Genomic DNA, 18,571 nt, shown 5'->3' on the forward strand with positions numbered 1-18,571 from the left:
ATGCCCAGGCCATGGGGCCAGCCCGCCGCGTGGACACACACTCGCACACACCCCGGGCCTTGCACACCGGGGGTCTCACGCTCCAATCCTCGCACACTTGGGGCTTTTGTACACGGTCTCTCCCGTTCTGGGGACCTGGCCGCCGCTGGAGACGCAGCGCACCAGTCTGAACATCTCAGGAGCCTGCCTCAGCTCTCTGGGCTGGTGGCGCTGGAGCTGAGCGGGTCCCGGAGGTTGCCCAGTGTGACCGGGAGGGGGTGGGGCTGACGGCTATGAAGGGACAGTGCGGTGTCAAGGCTGGGTTCGTGGGTTCATGACCACGAGGGAGCTAGGTAGAGGGGGTTCATTTGCGTGTTTAGGAGGGGAGCGGGGCTGGAAAGGGGATGAGAAGACCCTAGAGGCTGCCCGCCCCTCGGAGGCCTGTCGTGCGTCGAGGGGATCCCTTCCAGGGGCCTGGGGTCAAGAAGGGAGCCTGAGAAGGTTGGAAACCCGGGCGTACAAAAGGGGGGCAGATCACTCGGCCGTGGGTCCGGCCCGCGAGCAGCACCGCGGCCGGCGCACACTCTGCAGCAGCGCGCGGAAGAGGCCCGGCGGGCGCTTGGCGCCGCCCTCGGGGGGCGCGGCGCGCACGGAGCCCGCTCGGCCCGGGCCCGAGCCCGGGCGGGCGGCAGGCGGTGGTGCCGGCGCCCCTTGGCGGCCGTGCTCCTCGATCTGTCGTTCCAGATGCTTCTGGATGGCCATGCCCAGCACCTCCACCTCCATGGAGGCGCCGTACACCTCCCACGTCATGCCCTTTTCGTCCCAGCTCACGTCGCGCACGGGCTCGGACGCTTCCGGGGGCGCCACGGCGGCCGCCAGCGCGGAGCCGGGCCGAACCCGCACTTCGGGGAAAGCGGGCGGCGCGGCGGCTTGCGGCGTCATGGGCCCGGTGGCCACGGAGCGCGTCTCGGCGGCGCCCAGCGACACCTGCAGGCCGGCGTCCCGGCGCGAGGGCGGCACGGGCGCGGGGCTGGGCGCGCGCGGCGCCCCCTGGAAGCTGAAGGCCGGGCCGCCCGCGCCGTCCTGCGGAGACATGGGGCTCACGGCCACCGAGACGCAGGCCTGCGCGCCCGCCTGCGTGCCCGCGTCCTCGCGCGGCGGCGGCGGCGGCGGCGGGGCGCTCGCCTCCCACGACGGCGCCTTAGTGAAGTTGTCGCGAGTTCGCGGTCCCGGCGGGGGCGCTGCAGCCTCCAGACCCGGGCTTCTCTCGGGCTTAACCACCGTCGGGTCCTTCTGGCCGAGACTGGAGGCCTCGGAGCTGGGCAGTGGCGCTGGCTCCACGTGGCCCCCGCCATCCGCGGGAGATGGAACTGAGCCGCAGAGTTTGCCATCTGCCTGCCTGGAGGAGGAGGCCTCCGCTTTCCCCAGAGTGAGGTGGGTCCCTTTCCCCGAGGATGGGGGCTCTGCTTTAATCGGAGGTGCAGAGTCGGTCTTCCCTAGGGCTACAGGTTCCACCTTCTCAGAGGCAGTAGGGCTTGCTTTTCCTGACGATACGGGACCCCCCTTCTCCAAGGTCAGTGGCTTCTCGTTCTGCAAAGATTTAGCCTCTGCTTTTCCTGGGGACGTGGACACAGTACCCTCCTGCGCAGGGGGCTTTGTTTCTGCTTTGCCCTCAGACTTCAGTTCTGCTTTCCCCAAGGCCCTGGGATCCACCTTCGTAGAGTTCACAGGATTGCCTTTCTCCGGAGGCAGGGGATCCACCTTTCCCTCTGGGACAGCTTCTGCTTCTCCCATGGATGCTGGGACTGCTTTTCCTAGGGCCGCGGGGGCCACCTTTCCTGCAGATATGGAGTCCATGTCTCCAGCGGAAACAATTTCTGCCTTTTCCTTGCTCACAGGGTCCACTTTGCCCAAGGCTGGGGTATCAGCCTTCTCTGAGGCTGTGGAGCCCACCTTTACTGAGACCACAGGATCTGACTTTTCCAAAGATAGTGGATCTGCTTTTTCCCCAGTCACTGCCTCGGCTTTCACAGAGGATGGAGGACCCACTGGACCTGAGGACACAGGGGCTGTCTTTCCTGAAGATTCAGGGTTCACTTTTCCAGATGATGTTTTTGTATCTCCCACGGAAATGGGATCCACCTTCCTGGAGGACACTGGGTTCTCCTTTCCCGAGGATGCGGTTTCTGTTTTTCCCACCAACATCAGTTCTGTCTTCCCAGGAGACAAGGGGTCTGGCTTTCCTGAGGACACAGGATCCACCTTTCCCAAAGAAACTGGACCCACCTTGCCTGAAGACATAGTATCCATATTTTCCAAAGATGTGGGATCCATCTTTCCCGAAAACACGGGATCCACCTGTCCAGCAGACATAGTTTTTGTCATTTTCATAGACACTAGATCTTGCTTTCCTGAGGCGGCAGGATCCACCTTTCCCAGGAACTGAGGGTCCTCTTTTGCCGAGGACACAATTTCTGCATTTCCTGTGAATGCAGGATCTGTTGTCTCAAAGCAAGTAGGATCTGCTCTTCCTGACGACCCCAGAGCCACCGTTCCAGGGGATACAGTCTTAATTTTGCCTGATGACCCTGGAGTCAGCATTCCCAGGGACCCGAGATCTGTTTTTCCTACAGATGCAGAATCCATGTTTTCCAAGGACACGGGATCCACCTTTCCCGAGAGCTCAGGATCTCTCTTTCCCAAGGATACAAGATCTGTCTTTCCCACAGATGGAGGACCCACCACCTCTTCTGAGGATACTGTAAGCTCTTTCCCCAAATGCCTGGCCTCCTCCTTTCCTGGGAATGCAGGATCCACTTTGCCCGAGGATACAGGATCCTCCTTCCATGGGGACATTGTCTCCATCTTGCTAGAGCTCTCAGGATCTGACTTTTCCAAGGATCCAGGATCTTCCTTTCTTGGGGTCAAAGGATCCATCCTTCCAGAAGCCACAGGATCCCCTTTCCCCAAGATTGGAGGCTCTGTCTTTCCTGTAAACATAGGATCTGCCTTCCTCAAGGACCCAACATCTTCCTTTCCTGTGGAAATGGAATCTGCCTGCTTTGAAGACTTGCTGTCCATCTTCTCTAAGAACATAGGATTTCTGTTCTCCAAGGATGAAGGGTCAGTTTTCACTGAGGACACAGGCTCTGGCTTCCCAGAGAAGGTGGTTTCTGGTGTCCCTGAGATCAAGGCTCCACGTGTCCCTAATGTCTCCTTGGTGGCTGCCTCCTGGGGAGGGATGCAGGTCAGGGAGGGGTAGGCCACGCTCCCGCCAGGGCCCTCAGAGCAGGAGGCCACTTCCCCAGCCCCACTGGAGTTGCTGTGTCTGGAGTCCATGCCTGGGCTTTGGGCAGGGGTGTGCCTGGGGGTTGCAGGGCTGGCCTTTTGCTGGGAGGGGCAGCAGTCCCTCATGGCTGGGCTCGCAGCCCCCAGGCTCCCATCTTGTGGGCAGCAGAGGGTTGTGGGCTGGGATTCTGGGGGTCTGGAGTCCTTTTGAAGCAGCTGGAGCCAGGCTGGGTCTTCAGCACTGCCCAATTGCCTTCATGCTTGGGCCCCAGGCTGCTGTCTGGTTCTGAAACACAGAGAGAGCAAACTCAGACTCAGAGGACGCCTAGTGGGGAGGAACCTTTCTCTGGGCCTCTTCCCTCTCCCCCTGTTCCCAGCAGCCTTCTCACCAGTTTCTCTGCCCTGCCTGATCCCCTCCTGTCCAGAGTTTGAGCTAAAAACATGAACCCAACCACATGACTCCCCTGCTTCACTCCTCCCAGTGGCCCTCTGGATAGAGGTCAGTCTTCCTAAAATGGCATTCAAGGCCTTTCACAACTTGACCACAGTCTAATTTTTCAACTTCATCTATCATCACCCCTCCCTTGTCAGCCCACCCCATGCAACATGCTACCTAGGAGTTATGCTTTTGTCCTCTAGGCTGTGGGTTACGAATTCTGATGTCATAGGGGCTGGGTAGGTAATTTAATTGAGGGAAGCAGGTAGGGTACAGGACATTAGGGAGTGGTGGGAACCACAGCAAACTGGAGAGTACTGCCCTTTCTAAAGGGGGAGCCCCACCCCACCAGCTGAGTACTTCTCTAGAGAAATGCATCCTGGTAGTACCAGTGAGAAGTGGGAAATCCAGAAGTTTAGTGTAAAATACCCCCAACTAATTCAAGATTAAAAAAAAAAAAGTAAGCCAAACAAAATATGTCTGGAGGCCACCAGTTTACATCTGTGTAGGCCCTGGGGAGATGGGGATGGTTTACAGTTGAGGGAAGGACATGATCTGAAATGTGTGTTTTCAAAGATCGCTCAGGGATGGTGTGGAGGAGAGGGGCTAGCTAAGGCCTGTGAGGAGGCTGGCCAATCATTCATTCAATCTCTCCTTCATCCAGTTCTTCATTCATTCACCCAGCCCCTTTTCTGCAATAGTCAGGATGAGAGCTTGTACAGCGAAGGTTCTGGGATGAAGGGTTGGCAGGACTGAGAGGGCCGAGGGAAACTGATAGGAACCAGCTGGCTGTACGGGGTGATGGTGGGGTCGGCCTGCAGGATTCTCGCTAGGGTTGGGAGTTGCTGGGCAGGAGATCTGGGGAAAGGGGGAGCTGTATTTTGGACAAGCTGAGTGCATGGTGCCTGGGGGCCATCCGAGGAGAAGGTCTGGCAGGCCGCTGGATCTGTAAGCAACTCTGTTCTATTATATATATACACTCAGCAGCCAAAGCCAGCAGAGCTCCCAGTTCCCCCTAGACCTCCCCCTCCATCTTCCCCAAAGCCATAGTGCTGGTGCTCCAGCCAGCATCCCCTTTTTTTCTCACACCCTGAATCCCACCTCCCCCATCAGCAGAACATAATGGATCAACCTTCAAAATACATCCAGAATTTGGCCACTACCCTGAGCCACTAACCTGCACCATCTCCTGCCTGGATTATCCCTGCTTTTTCCTTCACCACATATAGTTTATTCTCAACACAGCAGCCAGAGGGATCTTAGTAAATCCCAAGGCAGATCATGTCCCTCCCTTGCTCAGAACCGGGCAGTGTCTCCCTACCTCACGCAGTGTAAGAGGAAGCTCCTTATCATGGCCCACACGTTCCTGCATTTTTCTGGCCCCATCAGAGCTCTGGGCCTTGCCTCCTACCACTCTCCCACGATTATGCTGCTTCAGCCACCCAGGCTGCCTTGCCGATCTCGGAGCCTGCTGCCTTGGGGCCTTTGCACTGGCTGTTTCCTCTGCCTGATATGCCTTTCTTCCTAATATCCACATGGTCTGCTCCTGGAAGCTTTCCCTGACCCATCCTGTATAAAACAGCCTCCTTCCCAGCACTGGCTGGTGCTCTCCATCCCCCTTGCCCTGCTCAGTTTTTCTTCATTGTACCTGTTCCCATCCACCGAATTACATGTTTGTTTATTGCTCATGACTTGTCTCTCCCATTAGAATACCAGCTCCAGGAGGGTGGGGACTTTGCTGTGTTTACTTGATGTTTTCTCAGGGTCCAGAACAATGACTGGCACGTAGTAAGCAAGTGTCTCCCAATAAATATTTGTTTATTATACTTTTTAATGGAGGGACTGGGGATTGAACCTAGGACCTCATGCATGCTAAGCACGCACTCTACCACTGAGCTATACCCTCCTATTTGTTAAATGAATGACTGAATGACCTTTCTACGATGTCAGTCCAACCATGCCACTCCTTGACTCAAAACCCTCCTTGCTCTTGTCGGGGGAGTAAATTGGTTGTAGCCCTTTTGGGAGGACATTTATCAATTCCTATCAAAGTTTACAATGCATACAGCACTTGGGTCAGCGAGCCCACCTCCAAGGGATGGTCTTGAAGACAGACTGAGGGTGCGTGAGAATGCGGCTGGTGATGAGAAGAAAAACCAGGAAGTGGGTTCATGAAATGTGGAACAAACACATGGGACCCCTCCTCCCCCTGCCGCAGCTGTTAGAACGTGCAGAGTGATGAGGAAAGATGCCCAAGATAAATTAAGTGAAAAAAGCCAGGGGACAGCATGGCTAGTGGGATCCCATGCGTGTAGGCAAGGAAAAGGACAGACAGACATCTGTGGGTTTATTTCTAAAGAGAAAATTTCTGGAAGGAAACCCATGAAACTTTCAGCAGTGACTGCCTCTGGGAAGCGAGACCAGGGATCTGGAGGTGGAGGAGATTTTGTTGAACGCCGCTTCGCGATGCTTGAATTTTGGTTCTATGTACATATATTACTTGTTTAAAAACTGGGGCAAAAAGCAATCTGTAATGACTCCGTTACCTTTAGGGTCAAGTCCAACTCTACAATGTGCTTTTAAGCCCTGTATTTACTTACCTGCTGGGCTTTATCGTTCATCATGCACTCCATCCCTCGAAGCAGGTACACACACACGCACACACACAAAACCTCTTTGGGTTCAACCATGAGTTCACATTCGCTCCCATCTTAGCCTCCACACACCTTCCTGCTTGGCTCTTATTAAACTTTCAGTTCTCAATTGAAATGCTTCCTCCTTCAGGAAGCCTTCTTTGCCCATCAGCTTCCTTGGGATTCCCATGGCCTCCTGTTCTACCCCTAACCAGACTCCTGCCATTCTAAATGTAGCCCATTATACCTCTGGGTCCCCATCTATCCCTTGGGTCCCTGGAAGGGGACTCAATTGATATTGCTCACCAATGGGTCCCCTGAGCTGTGGGTTTGTGGGACTTGTGGGGGATGACTGTTATCACCACAATGGGGACACGGCGGGGAGGGGAAGTTCTGCAGAAGATGGTGGGGCACTGGGTTTTGGGAAGCTGAACTGGGGGGGCCTGTGGGACTTATCAGGGGGTGTCCAGGAGGCAGCTGGGAGACAGGCTTGAAACACAGGAGAGGTCTGCTGGAATTCTTTGGGTCTGGTTTTCCTCAGTATAATAATGATAGGTGTACAGGGAGCTCGGGCTGGAGCTGGAAAGAGTCAGCAAGGGCTGGAGGAGGGGTGCTCTGAGTCCTCACCAGCCTTCCTTTCCCCTTAGGTAGCCCAGCAGGGGGTCCTCTCACACTAGGCCCTCCAACAGGCTCCCTTCCCCCAGGTGAAGCGTGGACAGGAAGTCAGGACAACACCCTCTGACCAGCTGTGACCTCAGGCAAGTCCCTTCTCCTCACTGGGGACCCTGACAGACCCACCCTCTGCTCCTTCTGGGCTAAAGTGAGAATTAAAGAAGATAAGGGGTGTGCGCGGCTCTGCTACTTTAGGGCTGGGCTGTGTGCATGGAAGGCCTGTTTTTATCTACTCAGCCTGTCAGAGCCCAGCTGTGCTCCCAGGAGGGGGCTGGGGAGGGAGGGCCAGCAGCACAGGCACAAACTGGCGAAACCTCGCCCATGGACGCGCTCGATTAACTCAGAGTGCTTAGAAAAAAATTTTTAAAGGAATTAAGTAATCAACATTTTAAAAAGTAGAAGATTTCATGTGAAAATCAGATTTCTAGCTTCTCTTGGAAAACTAAAATTTAGCAATCTGAGTGTGCTTTCTGCATGGCAGCGGTCAGCTGGAGCCAAGCAGTGGCTGCCTCCGTAGATGGGGGTATACCCTCCAGTTAGCCACAATCTCCACCCCTCCCTGTGGTGTCGGGACGCTGAGGTTGACTGCCCACTGCCACTGGTCACTGATTTGCACCATTGTTTTTCTTACAGCCAGCCCCTCATGCACCGTATCTACCTGGCCTGTAGCCACCTGAGTTTTGACCCTTGACCTAGATACCAAGGACGGTGACCTCGCACCCATCAAGGCCTTACTATACTTCTTATGTGCCGATCCCGTACGCTTTCCAGGCAGGTGTTGTGTTCTTATTTTCCAGAGGAAGAAATTGGGGTTCCGAGAAGCAGGCATGGCCCAGCTGGCCACATGCTCCTTCTGAAAGCCCCCCGGAAGAGGCTGGCTTCTGAGTTTTCAGCTCACAATTCTCTGATGTGGGATCAGGTCCAGGGTAAGGACAGAGAGCCTGGCCAGAGGGTTAGAAAGATTTGGGGTCAAGCTCTAGCTTCGTCATTGACACATGACTTTGGGTGAGTTTTCCCACACTCTGGGCCTCAGTTTCCTAACCCGTGAAATGGGGGAGAGGATGTAGTTATATCTAGAAGAGGTGGCTGAGCCCTGGGTTTAAGATCTGCTGAGATCCCATTTCCAGAGGCTCTGCTGCTCATAGTTCTGCTAGGCTTTTCTTGGCTCTCCAGGAAGCCTCGGTATCCTCCAGCCACTTCTCCAAAAGGCAGCCCAGGACTGGGGCCCCACTTCCTTGCCTCCCATCTCCCACTGGAACCCAGCTCCATCACTCTTCCGCTGTGTGCTCAGCCCTGGACCCAGCAGTCTCAGGCTCATTTTAGCATCTAGACTCCATAACAGTCTCATGAGGGAGGGCATTATCATCCCATTTCACAGATGAGGACCCGGAAGTCAGAGGGAGAAAAGACTTGACCAAGGGCACACAGCTGGGACGGAGGTTGTGGTTAAAAGCCTGTTGAGTCTGAATCCAAAACCTGGGTTCTTCCCACTCATATCAGCTGAGATCTTGGACACTGATGCTTGGCTCTCAAAACCCCTTTCTGCTCTTCAGGGTCATGCCAAGAGTCCTCCCAATCCCCTGGACCTAACCGGCAACAGTGCGATGGAGCATCTGGGAGAGGAAGCAAGAGTGTAACCCACCTGCGGGAACACCCTATGAGCAGATGAGCCAGCATACGTGTGACGCCTGATTGAGGGAAAAGAGTAAAATGACCCCAGATATGTCAGCTGGCTCACCCGGCAGGCAGAGGAGCACGTAGACTGCTTGTGGACGCCTGTGCCAGCTTAGGTCAGCCTGGGGAGCCAGGACCTGGCTCCTGCCTTCTGTTCAAGAACTTGGTGTGCACATGTTCAACTTGTGTGTGCAGAATGGCATGTGTGATTTTGTCTCATGGGGCCACTTGGACCCTGTGTGTGCACATATGTGGCCACATGGCCTCAGAGCCTCACTCATGGGAGAGCTGGCTTGGGTATGTGCTTGCAGCTCACTCAGGTCCAGAGACCTGGCCAGCTCGTTCCTTTTCCTCTAGGATTTCTTCCCTAATTGGAGCCAGGGCTGCCAGGCACCTGCAAACACCTCCTCCCATGGTGACAAGATCGACAAAGGCTTGTGGGGCTTCGGCAGGTGCGACAGTGTGTGTGTGTGTGTGTGTGTGACAGGCTTGCTATGCTGCCCCTCACCCTCTCATCCCCTTGTCTCCTAGAATCCTCAGAGCAGCAAAGCTTCCTACTGGGCCTGGAGGGGAGATGGAGTCTAGCAAAGGGTGATAGCCAGGCCTCCTTCCAGAAACGGCCCCGAGACCATCCATCCATCCATGGAGGGCAAGAGTGGACATGCAGGATTGAGGGGCGGAGAGCAAGCTAAAAGCCAGAGAGTGTGTGACAGGGAGTGTGTGACACGCGACTGCAGGGTCTGGGGGTACATGAGAGACACTCTGATGTGCAGGTGCGAACAGGCACATGCAGGCCAGAGCAGGGTGCCTGCCGGCGTGTTGTGTTCGAGTATTGCTGAGTTGAGTGTGCTGTGATAGGCGATGGCTGGTGTGAGTGCGTGGCTATGCCTGGGTGTGTACACAAGGTGTACTGGGTGGGTGCCCAGGTGGCCATGTGTATGAGTCTGATGGAATGTTAAGGGCCACAGTGTTTGTGTGGACCCGTGCGTGGCCTCGAGCAGTGAGTGTGTGACTGTGTATGACGGAGCCCCAGAGTGTGTGCCACACTGAGCGTGCGACAGCGAGTGTGCTCAGTGGTGCCAGTAGAGCCACTCGAGCGCCGAGCTCGCTCCAGGGGGAAAATGAATCAACGCGGGCGGACCCCCTCCCCGCGATGGCGGGAAGCGCCCTCTCCCGCACCGCAGTGCCAAACAAAGGCTCGGGGCCGGGGTCCTACATACAGGGCGGGCTGGCCCGCAGGGCCCCTCGGGGGCTCAGCCGGGATTGCGGACCCGCCCCCGCCCCGCCCCGCCCCGGAGGAGCCTGGAAATGGACACCCGCCGCTCCGGCCGCTCGCGTACCTTCACCCGGGCGCACGGCGGACTCACGCCGCGCACTGTGCCGGAGCCCCGCTACCCAGGCGGTTCGAGGACCCTGGACAGCGGCTCCGGGGCGGCCGCGAGCGGTAAAAGGGGGTAGACACTGCCCGCCCGGTGGGGGCTGCAGGTGCGGGCGCGGCTCTTACCCAGCGGTGCCGTCGCTTCGTCTCCTCGGTGAGCTGCGCTCCGGCTCCCGCCACCGCCGCCCGAGCGGCCTCGGCTGCCTCGGGCCGGGCTGGCGGGCGGACCCGCGGACTCCGCGCCGCCGTCCCCAGCGCCGGCTCCGCGCTCCCGCCCGGCGCCCCGCCCCGGGCATGCGCACTGGCTAACTCGCGGCCCCGGCACCCGGGAGGGGGCGGTGCCGGCTGGGAAGCAGGGGCCCGAAGGAGGGAGGGGTGCCCCTCGCCCGCCGCCCCTCACCGCGGTCCCTGGGCTGCTGGGTTCCCCACCATCCTCGACTCAGTTCCCATTTCACAGACAAGGAGACTGAGGGGCGGAGGGGCTCCCCATTTGCTGCGCGCCTATCGAGGGCGGGGCGCGCTGTCTCTCAGATTTCACTCAATCCAGCCCCGCGAACGCATTCTGCTTGTATCACCTCGGAGGAGACCGGGGCCCAGAGAGGAACCCACTTGTTCGAAAATACTAGGGGCTTGGATAGGGACCCAGGTCGGCGCGATCTCCGAGCTCTCCCTGCGCGGAATTTCCCGCCTCCGCCTTGGCCGCACTTCCGGCCTCCTTCCCCCGCACCTCTGCCCCGCCCCCGCCCCCTTTGTCTCGCCGCCGCCCACGCTCCTGCGAGTGGAGGGGACAGGAGTGGTTGGGGGAGGAGGTGGGAGCTCCTTCGATTTCCCCGCTACTGGTCTCCCTAGCCCGGGTGCCCGCCCACCTTCTAGTCTGTGTAAGCCGGGTTCTCCTCCTGGGTACCCTCGAGCAAATTATTTCACCTCTCCGAGTCTCAATTTCCCGATCTATAAAATGGGACTAACATTAATCAGTCTTGGAAGGACGAAGGTCCTTGAAGTAGGTGTTCAGGGGCTTCCAGTTGAAACTAAATTGCCAAGGACAAGAGGACTTGCTGCCCACCCCTCCTGGACGTTTCAGAACAGAGAAATAGTCCCCTCCCCTTTGACTTCCCAGAGGAGAAAAAATAATTCCGTAATTGCCAAGAGCTGATAAAACTCTCTCGCCTGTACTGTGAAACCACCTACTAAAAATGGTAACAACTAACGTTAATACAACGCTTATTTAGGGGCACTGTGCTAAGTTAAAAAAATGTTTACAGGTTTCGTCTAATTTCAATTTCCAGTCACTCATAAGTAAGTTAATGTTAATGTATTGTATCCCCATTTCTCAGATAAAAACTGAGATACTGCTGATAGGTGACTTGTCTGTGCTCACACAACTAGTTAGTAATGGAGCTGACTCCTGAAACCTCACACTTCATCCTTACTTTCTCTTCCTCTCACTTATCTGGTGAACCATAAGTCACAGTGATTGTTAAAAATTAAAAAAAAAATCTAGATAGCAAATGAAAAAATCTATCAGATTGCCTTCTTCAACCAGCATCCCAGGGAAGCAGAAAACGGGAGTGCCAAACCAATTTTCAGCACCACGGACAACACCCATGCAAGGGCGTCTTCCTAATGTTTCTGGCCCTGAAATTGCTCATTCGTTGCTCACAAGGGCACTTCGCTTCACAGTTTACAAACCCTGTTCTACACTCATCGTTTCACTTTATTTTCCAAACAGTCTTTCAAAGTAAACATTACTGACCTCACGATCCAGATGAAGATACCAAGTCTTAGGCAGACTTAGGCATGTCACAAGACATGAAAAGTGGCAAGAACCTGCAGTTCCCCCTGGGGCAGAGCAAGTGTGGGCAGTAGCGTGGCCAGGGCATAAGTGGGGAGGCCGTAGCTGTTGTCCAGGTGAGAGATAATGATGTCTGAACCAACTGGGATGGAGTGGAGGTGACAGATTCAATACCTATTTAGGGATAAAGTCAGCAGGTCTTGGTCATGGGGTGGATGTGAGTTTGAGGAGAGAGAGGATTCTGCTTCCTCTCTGAGGTTCTGCCTTGGGGAGCCAAATGGACGATGAGATACCTGATGAGACCTGGGGAAAGAAGGGTCTTGTGGGACACTGAGACTTCCAAGTCAATATCTGAGCTCTGAAGTGGCCAAGGCTGTAGACAGACCAGGGAGCTGGTGATGGAGGTCATGAGGGGAGAGTATGGAACAAATAGAGTGAGACAAGGGCCCCAGGCCCACCCCGAGGAACACCAACATTAAGAGAGCAGCTGAGAAAAGGAGGCTGCAAAGAAGAATGAGAAAAAGTGGTCTGAAAACCCAGAAGAAACCAGAAGAGTGTGATGTCTCAAAGACAAAAGGAGAGAACATTCCAGAAGGAGGTCAGGAGCAGCTGCATCAGGAAGACAAGATATAGCCTGAGAGATGTCCTTGAAAAAAAGCTAATGGAAATTTGATGAAAATGCAGTCAGTGGAGTGGTGGTGGTGGGGTGGAAGCCACACTTGGGGGTCAGGGATTGATGAGTAAATGGGAGTAAGGAAGTGGAGAGGGCAAGAAGATGACTCCCTTCACAAGTTTGGGCTTGGAGGGAGAAAGGAGATCTGATAGTCTCTACTGGGGCATAGGAGGAGACTTGGAGGCATTTAAATTCTGATGGGAGGAGGCCAGTAGAGAGGGGAAGGGAGATGCCAAGAAAGGAGATCGTAATGGCTGGGCCCAGATGCTCAGTGTGGAAGGATAGGATGGGATCCAGCATCCTGGGGCAGCTCACAGACCCTGAAATGAAGATTGAGGGAATGTGGTTTATTTGGGAGGTGCGGGAACACCAGCAGGGGAGTGGGAAGGTGACCCAGGAGGGGAAGACATCCAGTAAGAGGTAATTATTGAGCCAGCTACCACAGTGGATGAGTGAGGCTTAATCCTGCAGGAAATTTTGGGAAATGGGGTAAATGCACATCTCAGAATTCCCCCAGCTGAGGGCGAGGGAGCTGGTGTATTTATATCCGAGCACTGGGAAGACATTGGTGAAGAGCCGGCCCATGGGGCTGTGTATTAATCCCCTGGCACTTCTAGTCCGCAGTGCATATGGAGAAAGCGGATTCCAGAGCTTGGGGACTGCTGTTTGACAAAGATGCTGTTGGGAGTCCTGCTGGTGGGCACAGAAATGGTAAGGTCATCTGAGGGGATGTGGTCAGAGTCACAGTCAGGGCCTCTTTCCATTTGTGCCTTTGCCACTGTCCAACCACTCTTGTTCCAATGGGACTTGTTGATAAGAATATGTTTAAAAATGAAAATTTCCAGACAACAACACAAAACACCTGCCTAGGCAGAGTGGGAGTTCCAAAGGGGCATGGAGGTAGGCAGTGTGGGTACAGATCCTGACTCTGCCGGTTACTAGCTGTGTTTCTTGGCTGAGGTCTCTCCGAGTCTCACCTTCATCATTTGTAACTCTGAGCTCTCAGGGCTCTGAGGAGGATGGAGGGAGGAAAGAACAACAAGCACCAAGCATAGTGTAGCACTCATGGTGGACGCCAGGGCATGGCAAGCCCAGCCCTGTGCACCCTTGTCTGACCACAGCACTTCCATTTTCCTTGGGGAACCACCTCCCCACTCCAGTCCATGTGATGGAGTGGGACAGACTCCACTGCCAGCTTTAGGGGTGGGCAGTGATCCCTAAAATTGGCCTGGCCAATCACTATGCAATGATTAGTCCTGGGGGTGGAGGCAGAATACAGGACCACAGCCAGGGCAACTGGCTCTTCCACTTCCCTGGAGCTTTGGGGGTTGCTGAATTGATGGTGTGTCTGCCTGGAGCTGCTGAGGGTCATCTTTGTGCTTAAGTGGAGTGAGTCTGCCTGGGTCCAGATAATGGCTCATCTTGGGGTTCAGACTCATCCTTTGACAAACAACATGGTCACCCTCACCCATGTGAGTGTGTGTGCATCTGTATCTCGGGTTGCTCTGCCTTTGGGAAGCCATACACACTCGTACACACCAGAAGATAAACAAGTGCCTGCAGCTCCTTGGCTGGCACCCAGGCCGGGGGTGGAATAAACAATCCCGGTGACTTTCTGAAAAGCAAGCGTGTGTGGCAACAGGCACCATGGAGACAAGCAGACTGTACAAGAGCAGAGACTGCAGCCACCCCCCCCAATGCCACCCCTGTGCACAGGCACACACACACACACACGCTTGTGTGTACACACACACTTCATGCTCTCTCATGTTTATATCATATTCATGTCCACTCCATCAAAACAGTCCTCTTTCACACCCAGGCACACCGCTTTTGGGATCTGGCCCCTATTCCAGCTTTACCTGAGGCTAAAGGCTTTTGAGAAGGTCTGAGTTTCCTCACCCCTTGCCTGGACGCTGGTCCTGGTCTGGGCCAAATTTCAGCAAATCATAGCCTCTAGGGAATGCGTGTGTGTGTGTGCGTGAGCGCGTGCACGTGTGCATGTGTGTGTGTGTGAGAGACAGGTTGGGGAAGAGAGGGAAAAGGGGAGGAATGACATGGCAGGCAATGCCATATACACCCAACTTTCTGGAAATTTCTCTTTGCTTCAGAGATGCACACAAAACACACATTCACCTTCTTCTTTAAGAAACACTCACACAGACCCCCCCACCCTCTGAGGCTTGTAGGGACACAGCCCTGGATACAAACACTCAGATATGTAACTGTCCTCACGCATGCAGTGTGTAACCCAGTACACCCAAGATGATGATGGTGGTGGTGGTGGGCCATTTACTGGCAGCCCAAGTGCTTTGCAGTCATTATCTCATTATACTGAACCCTTAAGGAAAATCATCTGAGACTGATATTATTATTATTCCCATTTCATAGATGAGGAAACAGAAGTTCTGAGAAGTTAAGTAACTTGCCAGGGCCACACAGTTTGAAAGTGATAAAGCTGGGAGCCAAACTCCTGCCCACACTATCAGCCCTTTTTTATTTAAGCAGATACACATGCAACACTCATACATGCACAAGCATGTGTGCGCACACACACGTGCACACACACAAACCCTGCCTCCCCAGTCAGCGCAGGTGATTGATGTCCACAGGGTCATCTTCTCCACCCTGGCTTCCTCACAGGCACCGCTCCCAGGTCCTCACAGTACGGCCCTGACATTCATGAGAGCCCCTGGCCTGGGCACCTTTGAGCATAGCCTGTTGCCCGCAAAGACCCCCTCCCTCCCTCTCCACATCCCTTCCCCCCAGCAGCTGCAGGCCCCGGCCCAGCTGGGGGCGGCCCTGGGATTCGGATGGGTGACTCAGGCTGAATCATGGCCCAGCTGCTCATAGGCAGCCCTCTCCTTGATTCTGCCCAGAGAACCTATTTTGAAGGCAGAGACGGGCCCTGGGGTAGGGGACAGGGAGTGGTGTAAGGAGAAAATAGGGACAGAGGGCAGGGGCACTTGAGAAGGAAGACTCAGGCACAAAAGAGCCTCAGTGCCCCTCTTCAGTCCTCAGTGGTCTGCAGGTGCTCTCAGGCAGCCCCCACCGATTCTGCCAGCAAAGAGGGTCCTTCTGCCTGGACATGGGCAGGGGGTTCCCTCTCTGATCACAGGGCCCTTTGGCTCCCATGCCCCCACCTTTTGGCCCTAATAACAACGATAATACCAATATTTACTACTACTCTAATTGATTACTCACGTGTTACAGTATTCTACAGTTTTCAAAGCACTTTCTCTTCAGTATCGCATTTAATTCTCTTCTTAGTCCAGTGGAGTGGAAATGGGCATCCTTACTTTTGAGCTGAGGAAACTGACACTCAGGGAAGTTATGTGAACCAGCCAAGGTCACACAGTTGGTGAAATGAACCAAGCTTAGGCTTCTTGCTCCAATCCGTAGAAGGTGAGCATTGAGGCTGGAGCCGAGCTGCAGCTGGGCACGGTGGGGGCATGGTGGGGCATGGTAGGGGAATGTGGGACGTTGCAGGACTGTGGCAGGGCCATGGCTGGGGCATCGAAAGGGGCACAGGGGAGTGGCAAGGTAGGGGGCACGCGAAGTGTGGATGGACGCATGCCTGGTGGCTTGAGTGTGATAGGCTCATTGCAAAATTTTTTCTTTACCCTTCTGTAAAGAATGAAGTGTGGGATTATTTATGCTTCTAAATCTTCTTTTCCGTGTTTCAGGCCAATAGCCTAAGGCTAACAAGGGCACAGCCATGGAGTTTCTACTGAGAAGACGACTTACAGGACCTTTGTTTCCCAAAGCCTCAGTTTTCTCACCTGAAGAAATGGGTCCAGACCTCCGATGGTGCAGGCTGTGGAGAGGCACTAGTGCAATCCTGTGCCTCATGCCCTTTAGAAGCCATGAAGGACTTCACAAAGGCGTCTGTTGTTCACATTTTGTTTTATCTTAAAAAAAATACACCTGTGGGTGCTGGGCAAAGGGCGGGTGGGCTTCTGGGAACCCAGGGGTGGTGCCGAGAGGGGGAGTGGGTGACAGCTCCTCCTTCCCCCTGCCTGGGCTCGGCCTGGCCTTCCCCCACCCTCAGCCCAGAGCCGGTTTCTAGGCAACAGGATGGATGCAGGGATGGTTCGGAGGGGAGAGAGCTATAAATAGGGAAGGGAGAAAACAAAAATAAAGTTCCAGAGAAGGCTGTGGAGCCGCATTACTAGGGGTGGGGGTGGGGAGATGGGGAGGGAGATGGGCAAATGGTGGGGCACAGGGACAGCCCCTCTCACTTCATCAGGGGAGAGGGCAGTTTCAGGTTAGCCAGTGGGCAAAGGTCCGCAGAGCACTGCCATGGATGAGGAGGGGGTCTTTGTGTGCACAGCTGAGCGGGATGGGGGTGACTAGAAGTCACTTCTGGATGAAGGGCCACGGGAAGCTCAGAAGAGGGAAGCATTGCAGGCAGATGTCCAGATGGAGGAAAGACGCAGGCAGAGGAAAGGAAGGTGTGGACCAGGTGAGGCGGAGAACTGGACCCACAGATTTTGGAGGCCTGGCCGGGCTTGGCCCCCTTGACCACACACCCTGTGTCCATGCAGACACAGGTGGGCTCTCCCCAGATCTCCCATGCCACCTCCTCTTCATTCAGGTTTCAGCTCCAACCTCGCCTCCTCAGAGGCCTGACCTGACCATCCAACTGAATGTTGGTCACGACCCCCTCCCTGTTACAGTCTATCACATCAATCTGTTTTATGTTCTTCATAAAACTCAAAATTATCTTGACCCATGTATTTGTTGATCCATGGACATGAGTTCTGTCAGGGCAGCAACCTGCAGCCCCTTACTTCCAAGAACAGAGCATGTGAGCAACACCCACTGGCCAGTGACTAAATACACAGAATACGTGGGCAGCATCTATATACATGTGTGAACACAGATACACCCGCATCCATACCCAAGTGTGCACACACAGCTCAATGCCCCCTCTGCTACCACTCACACGATCTCACTTGCAGTCTCCACAAAATTGCACGGGAGCCTGTGATCTTTGCTCTGCTGCACCCACATTTTCCTATTGTCGGTGGGTTTTGTTTGTCCTTCCTCAGAGCAAGTCCCTTTGGAAAATTCCAAAGAAACTGGGCTTCAGGCTTGGGGTTGAATGTGGCCTGGGGCAGGCAACTTTGCCTCTCTTGCCTCCATTGTCTCATCTGTAAATTGGAGCTACTAACAAGGAATCATTGCGGACAGTCTCCAGTGAAATGAATGGAAGCAAATGCTGGATGCCTGGGACAAACTGGGCACTGGAGAAATGGCTCTGTCCCTGTCACAAGGGAGGAGACATGAGCCGTGTGTTGTCACACACACACACTCAGTCAGGACTGCCATCTGACACAGGGCTGGCATATTCCGCTGGTGCTTCTGGGCCTGTGCCTGGAATGCATTTAAAGTGACCCCTGCAGCTGAGGACATTGGTCTCTGAGTAGAAAACCAAGCTCAGAAAACCAGGTGCATGGCTTGACACCCGGGAAGGAGGAATAAACCTCTTCACAAGCCAGATGGTGAACCTGGTTTTGGCATCTAAAAATGGGGATCAGGTGCTGGTAGCTGGCGAGGAAGTGGCAAACTCAGATTCTTTAGAGGCCAGGCAGTTCATGAAAATGAGTGAAGCGGATGGGAGGAACGCAAGGGACTGCGGCCAACTAGAATGAAAAATAAATAAACCTTGCACTAGCAAATTAAACATCTCTACAGGCCAAATTCAACCTAAGGGCCACCAGTTTGCAATCCCTGTGGACTGTGGGTTATAATAGTGTCTTAATTCAGCCAAAAGGGAGCTGGAAAACCTGGCACCTGCACGTTGGGTCAGAGAATCGAAGCCCACCGGTTTGTTCTCCTTGCACACGAATCTGCCAGTAGGTTCCTACTTCCAGAAGCAAAGGCAGGCCAAGGTGACCCGAGAGGACCAGTCTCCCCCAGCGTTCAAGGCCTTCCCGAGCTTGACACCATCTCCCGCCCCCATCGACTCCGAGAAGGGGGCGCTAAACATTTGGGGGTTAATTGAATAGAGCAGGCTCCTTCCAGCCCTTGGGGCTGCAGG

The 18,571-nt window shown here is 54.7% G+C and overlaps 1 protein-coding gene across 1 annotated transcript; it reads right to left on the minus strand.

Moving 5' to 3' along the window:
* Nucleotides 1–421: 421 nt before the first annotated feature.
* Nucleotides 422–3,522, minus strand: GPRIN1 (G protein regulated inducer of neurite outgrowth 1; the record flags this gene model as incomplete). Its single annotated transcript, XM_031438021.2, has 1 exon — nucleotides 422–3,522. A coding segment is annotated over one exon (3,009 nt), but the record flags the coding sequence as incomplete, so codon positions are not given.
* Between the last annotated feature and the right edge of the window lie 15,049 nt (nucleotides 3,523–18,571).

Source organism: Camelus dromedarius, chromosome 27 (genome assembly GCF_036321535.1).
Source record: "Camelus dromedarius isolate mCamDro1 chromosome 27, mCamDro1.pat, whole genome shotgun sequence".
Lineage (NCBI taxonomy): Eukaryota > Metazoa > Chordata > Mammalia > Artiodactyla > Camelidae > Camelus > Camelus dromedarius.